Source organism: Phycodurus eques, chromosome 10 (genome assembly GCF_024500275.1).
Source record: "Phycodurus eques isolate BA_2022a chromosome 10, UOR_Pequ_1.1, whole genome shotgun sequence".
Lineage (NCBI taxonomy): Eukaryota > Metazoa > Chordata > Actinopteri > Syngnathiformes > Syngnathidae > Phycodurus > Phycodurus eques.
This window is the reverse complement of record NC_084534.1, coordinates 10,835,301-10,842,503: the sequence shown is the minus strand read 5'-3', so window position 1 is coordinate 10,842,503 and position 7,203 is coordinate 10,835,301. Positions and strand designations below refer to the sequence as shown.

Sequence of the window (7,203 nt, the reverse complement as noted above, 5' to 3'; positions counted from 1 at the left end):
ACTTTGAAGGAGAGCATGTTTTTTTCACTTTGAAATTAATGTTTTTTTTATCAGAGTACTGTGCTTATGACTAAATGCAGGTTTGGAGGTCTGTAAATAAAAAAGGGGTCTGCCTCCGACGCTGTTCTAGCTAGATAAGCGGTACTAAGTCTCTTTAATGGAGATATATTTTTGAAAAACCAGAATGAAAATGAAGAAAAACAAATGATTGAATATACAACTCACCATTGCGCCCTTATAGTGAATGTAGTTGTTGGAATAGTGAGAGCCCTAAGCTTTCAAGAAACTGCATGTGCTGGCACTCACTTGAAATGTGAAGCCCCAATACAAATTTCTTCCTTTCATGTGGTTCTTTGTGTTTTTATTTAAAAAGAAAATGTTCTTAACCGCCTCCCGATATATTTGTTTTGTTTTCATTGACAGAGGCCATGTTTTGTTTTATTCAAGTATTTTATTCATTTTATGTCAAAATGGAAATTAGTTTGGAGCCCAATTTTTAGGATAATGACTGAAACTATTTACATGAGTTGTTTGACACCATTTTTTTAGGATAATGACTGGAACTATTTACATGAGTTGTTTGACACCGTTTTTAGGGCAGATGCATTTTCTTGATACGACCTTTCCTTTTATGCAGGCTTGGGACCAGCACTGAAAAGCTCCAGTGGCGAAGATGTGCCATCTGCATGAAAGGCAGCAGCATATACCACTACATTATCAGTGATGTTCAGGATATTAAAATAGACAATGGACAACACTTGTACTAACAGAAATTTTGTGTTGTTGTGTCATCAACTTTCATTGTTTGGAGTATTGCTGCAGTGGCTTGAATACTGTATGTTTACGGGGTGAAGTGTACTGAGCTCTTGTAGGTGAAGTGAATCCATCCATCCATCCATCCATTATCTGAGCTGCTTATCCTCACAAGGGTCGCGGGAGCACTGGAGCCTATCCCAGCTATCATCGAGCAGGAGGCGGGGTACACCTTGAACTGGTTGCCAGCCAATCGCAGGGCACATATAAACAAACCATTCACACTCACATTCACACCTATGGGCAATTTAGAGTCCACAATTAACCTACCATGCATGTTTTTGGGATGTGGGAGGAAACTGGAGTGCCCGGAGAAAACCCACGCAGGCACGGGGAGAACATGCAATCTCCACACAGGCAGTCCAGTGATGTTTAAATCTGATAAATTGCTTAACTTTACGGAATTTGACCATTAATTTCTTGTAAAAAAAAAACGTATACTGTGTATTCAGCAGAGGTGGGACAAAGTCATTGCTTTTCAAGTCACAAGTAAGTCCCAAGTCTTTGCCCTCAAGTCCCGAGTCAAGTCCCAAGTCTAGACAGGCAAGTCCCGATTCAAGTCGCAAGTCATACACTGAGTTTTAAGTCCTTTAGAATAATTTTATCATTAAAACAAAAATATATTTTAATATATGTAATATTTATATTTAATTAATATGTATATAATATATACTGCATTCATAGATCTAATATATTTTAAAATCCATATTTTTTTATCAAAACAAATTTGACAAACAAGTGCATTGGAGCTTTATAAGATATTGCATTACATTACCAAGTGTTCCAACTGTGGTATCTCAGTTGGAACACTTGGTAATGTAATGCAATGTAAAAATATTTTACTGCCAAAAAGAGGTGAAGAAAACGACACAAAGAAGAATGTAATTTAATGTCTAATAGATGCTAGCTGTGCGCTGATCGATAAAGGTTATTAAAGTGAATAAAAAAAGAAATACAGTTCAAGACTGATTCTTGAGAGCACTACACTGACTAAACCAGACTGTAATGTACAGGAAGCCCAGACAGCACACAATCTTCCTGCCGTGCAACTATATGCGTGATCGTTCACAAAGCTAGCTTCTAATGCTCATGAAAACGAGCATACGCGACGTCAGCCACGCGATTCCCACAATGCAATGTGGATTTGTTTTTGTTGCTTAATTAACATACTTACTGTTAAGTAAAATGTCGTTTTTGTGTATGTTAACAGTGGTTCTTGGAATGTATACCTTATTTAACTGTCACATTTATTGTTGATTTATGTTTTTATTTTTTATGAAACCATTACTTTTGGTAGTGTATGAAAGAATGACCTCTTGGTCAAGTACTCTACCAGAGTGTGCCCAACAGGGCATTAACTGTTAAAAGATAATAAGACCTAAGTTCACTTTAGCAATAATTGTGTGGGACACTTTGACCAAATAAATAGTCATAAAGACCTTTAGCATTATGTAGTCACTTGTCATATTTTATTTTACTTTACTTTTCTTTCTGTTCATTCTTTTCTTCTCAAAATAAGTATTTTCAAGTCAGTGGGTTCAAGTCCAAGTGAAGTCACAAGTCATTGCAGTCCAAGTTGAGTTGCAAGTCTTTTAATATATTGTCGAGTCTAAAGTCAGCAAATTCATGACTCGTGTTATGTGACTCGAGTCCACACCTCTGGTATTTAGTACTAATTTCGTGGTGAGATATTTTCAGAGACTACTCTTAAACATACTGCTGACACAGCACTTTTTACTGCTTTGAAATACAGGACTTACCAAGTTTTTTTTCTGGATTTGGAATCCACCCTCTATGAAAGGCATGTGTATGCTGAGCAATGTCTTCAAGTGCAAACCACCGCCACTGAGCTGCTACATGAGGCAATAATCTCAAATGGATCAGACATTTTATCAGATGTGGAGAGGAATTCATTCATTTTTAAATGTAGAGCCGGCTCAAGGCACTTGTGGAAAAAAGAATCAAACAAACAGCCAGATTTTTGGATTACCGTAAAAAGTTTTTGGAAGCAAACAGTAGTGGTATCTATGTTATTGTATTTCTGTGCTTTGTACCATAAAATGTCATGCCAAGTATGAGACAAGGTATTAGTGGCTTCAAAGAAGTGAAAAAAATGTCAGAGAAAATCACGAGGGACTAATGTGCTCCTGCCAACTCCACCTCCACTTGGATGTTGTCTTAATCCTGAAGCATTTTGGGAGCTAAGCCCCAATGTTGGCTCACAGAGACAATTCTCCCAGGCTCGATCACATCGGTTTCTCAGTGATGGCTCCCCAGCCAATGTTCTTGCCCATTGTTGTGCTGTGACTTGTGTCAACTCCCAATTTATCGCACTGTGAGTGCGCAGGTTTTCGTTTCTTTTCTTTTTTTTTTATATGAAAGCGTTTGCTGTGCCTCTTTCGCTCCCTTTACTGCTCCTTTGCTCCCACTCAGCTTTTTTCTCCTCTCTGTTCTGCTCTGTTTGTCACTGCTCGAGTCTTATGGTAAAATCACAGCTTTGACACAATGTGGTCACAATTCACAAGGCTGATTATCTCGCCCACATTTAAATTCTATTTCTGTTAGTGATGTGAACTCAACTTGGAGCTCAACTCAAGTAAATGTGTTTTGATATACTGTAAGTTATCCAGTATAGCTAAATGTCGTGACATACTTCTTTATTTTGTCACAAGATGACTAACGGACAGTGTTTGTGTAAATAATGGATGCGTGGCATTTGCATAAATATCACTTGGGATGTCAAACATTATCAACAAATTTCTTATTAGCAGCAAAACTGCAGTCATGCATTATATGTAATGTAATGTGTGTGGCAATCAGTCACAGCCAAATGCCCCCAGCCCCACTACACACAATTTCCACCCACCTGAAAAGATAGAAGGACGACCACTGACAAATGGTGAATATTCATAACTCTGTGGTAATGGCCATTTATATAATCAGCAGAGATGGGGTTGGAGATGAATCTGGGTTAATTATCAAGAGCAGTTTAAAATGCATTCTTCTCTGCACTGATACTAGTGAATTACTTTGTGTGCGAGTGAGAGAGGGAATGGGGGATAAGATGTGGGTGGATTACACAAGGGGACGTCAGGCATTCTTCTTAGTTAACCCAGTGGATTTGGAGGCAGGAGTGTTTTCCCAGGACTTGACTGGTTATAAATATGGTGCCAAGCTCAACCGGGCAGCCGGGCCTGCAGAACTGAAGATAGAGGAAAACATGTTCCTAATCCTTTCCTGGGTATGACCCTCTTAACCCTTCCATTGTGGGGAAGGCTTTAGCATTTCCTTGTGAATGCTTGGGTCCCTTCACTCAGATGCCAGGTCCGCTTGTAATTTTTTGGGCAGATGATGATTCTGCTTGTACGTTGGTCTTCATAAGAATTCATAAGCATTTCGTTTTTTAAACCATACTAACACAGTAGGCAACCTATAACTTTACATTGAATGTAGGCTTATTCCAATTAGATTTTACTAGTATTTTGTGTAAAAAGGAATCCAGAAACCATTGCTTTATAGCAAAGTTCAGTTCTAACCAATTCATGGTGTACTATTAGTAGTAATGCTTACCAATAGCTGTCGTCTCTTACTAGGGACGATAATGTGGGATATCAAACTCGCTCATTTAAAGTCATTAAATGTATTACTTTATTCTTCATAAAGCCAGCCTACTTAAAACTTGGTGTTGAGAAGTTTGCATTTACAGAGACACATTAGTTACATACAATAAATTTTCAACGTGACAATAAGTCGAATAGAGTACTAAAATGTTGCCTTGTTGGTTGACATAATTTTTGCAGTTTTGTAAGGATAAAGTTGTCATCAGCACATGAAACATTTACCAAGAATGCAAAGAAACTCCCATTTCTACCAGATCGTTCTGCTGTACATGGTACCCAAGTTGAACAGTTCTCGGTTGCATTGGTACTAAATTGATAATTACTGATTATCACATTTTTTTTCTCATATCAAAGAATTTAATGAATACAAGCACTCAAACTCTCACTACTCTAAAATATACAGAGTATATATAAAGCATTGCAGTGCAACATGTCGGCAATGTTTATGGAGAACATTTTTGGGGTGTTTTGCTTCAAGGGTTCACACTGGAATGTATTCCAGTTCCAAGCTAATATAATGTTAAACATTTTTGTTTTTTTCTAATTTTTACAAAATTCCAGACAGATCACGTGTTTTTTTATTATTGTTTTGAAAATGCCAAGTATGATTAATTTATATGCATTACTCAATCTACAACACATACCATCGCAACTAGAAATGATTTTCACCTTGTCAATGATTTCTCACCCGTCCAATTGGTGCAGAGGGACTATTAGTACAAACAAAAAAGTAAAGCTGTCGCCTTCAAACTGTAAAATAAATTTTTGCTCAAGGACACCATAGCAAGTATAGAAATGAAACGTGAAAAACAACCAGAGGTGTGTAGAGTAGCCAAATATTGTACTCAAATAAGAGAACTGTTACTTTAGAATAATATGACTCATGTAAAAGTAAAAAGTATTCATTTAAATATTGACTTGAGTAAGAGTAAGAAAGTACTCGATGAAAAAAAACTACTAAAGAGTAATTTTTGAGTAACTGATTTTTAAAATTTGTTTTAATTAAATCAGAGCATGAATATCAAATGGAAAAAAAAATAATATATGGAAGTCGACACACACCTGCCACTATTTTAATTTTTAAGTGCCCAAAAACCAACAACACATACATTGGGCCCGACAGAAACATTATTTGCTTTATTCCCTTCAATGACTTTATGAAGAAGCTGTTTGCTGAACAGACTTAGTGATTGCGTGTGCGTGTGCCACACCATAGAGATAGTGCTAATGCTGCCATATCGATTGCCAAAACAACAATAGAAACATTTGCAACTTACCGCAAGGTGTTTTCTCAAGTTAGAAGTGGGCTGAAATATCCAAGTTTGGTAAGTCACAATTGAATAGCTGCATGATAAATCTGTTGTATTTGGGTTTGTAAACACACTTGCGCGACGTTTTTTCCCCCCAAAATGATTCATTTTGATTGGCTCACGAAGGCTATGTGCACAGTCATGTGACTGTCTTGTGTCTTCTGATTGGTGAATTGGAGTCAAATGATATTAGTGTTCATGTTTGATTGGTGCAACGGACGGAAGTCAAAGATGGAGTCTAAAAATAGACGCCCAAACGCATGACTGGATAAATAAAAGTAGCTTAAAATTGAGGGAGAACAAAGTGATGTTCTTGAAGAGGACAACCTGGACCTGATGCTTCCTGCAAAGAAGAAGGCGGCCAAAAAAGTTGATTTTTATGAAGGAGAACCTCTTGAGAAGGATGATGGAGTGGAGGATGATGAGGGGAAAAACAATGATGGCATTTCAATCAGCTCCACCACAGGATCAGCGTGGGCTGGCTCCGAAAGAGACTACACATATGATGAGCTCCTGAACAAAGTTTTTAACATCACGAGGGAAAAAAACCCTGACATGGTGGCAGGAGAGAAGAGGAAATCTGTGATGAAACCCCCTCAGGTGGTGCGAAAAAGACCTCCTTTGTCAATTTCACAGATATCTGCAAATTGTTGCATCGTCAGCCCAAACATCTTCTCACTTTCCTATTGGCTGAGCTTGGAACAAGCTGTTCCATTGACGGTAATAACCAGCTTGTGATCAAAGGAAGATTTCAACAGAAACAGGTAGAATATGCTTTGAGAAGATACATCAAGGAGTATGTGACATGCCACACCTGCCGCTCCCCTGAGACCATCCTGCAGAAGGACACTCGTCTCTATTTCCTGCAGTGTGAGACATGCCACTCCTGCTGCTCCGTCGCTAGCATCAAGACCGGCTTCCATGCGGTGACGGGCAAAAGGGCGCAGCTCCGTGCCAAAGCCAACTGAAGGGCCACCGCATGTTGGTTGGCCTCCTGCTCCGTTCTCCTGGCTTCCCCTCCCTCCTCAGAAGGGTCAAAGCTGTGGCAGGCAGGAAGTTTTCCTCTGTTTTTAAAAAAGGACTTAATACATTGAAGTGCAAGTGGATTGGGTTTGCTGCCCCGAGTAGGCAGGAGGCCAGATGTCTGCAGTCTAAGTCGTTGGATGCATTTGGATTATTTTGACCCTCTGCATTTTTTGCTGTAATTGTTGATTCATGCAATAAAATCAGATTTATCCCCCAAAAAAATTATTAATTAAAAAAATAAAAAAAACATTTAAAAATACAAATAAAAGTAGCAAACGGCATGTCGATCATTGTAACGGAGTAAAGGTATCGATCCTTCTTCAAATAAATACTCAAGTAAAACTAAAAAGTGCAGTGCATTTAAAGTTATCTGACAAGTACAGTTTATCAAAAACGTTACTTGAGTAAATTTAACGGCGTAAATGTAACACATT

General features: G+C 38.2%; 1 protein-coding gene across 1 annotated transcript; it reads left to right on the top strand.

The window, feature by feature from the left end:
- The first annotated feature begins 3,865 nt into the window (after positions 1-3,865).
- Positions 3,866-6,711, top strand: LOC133408466 (eukaryotic translation initiation factor 2 subunit 2-like). Its single transcript, XM_061687451.1, is given in 3 exon segments — positions 3,866-4,054; positions 6,026-6,347; positions 6,350-6,711. Coding segments are annotated over 3 exon segments (873 nt in total).
- Positions 6,712-7,203: the final 492 nt, after the last annotated feature.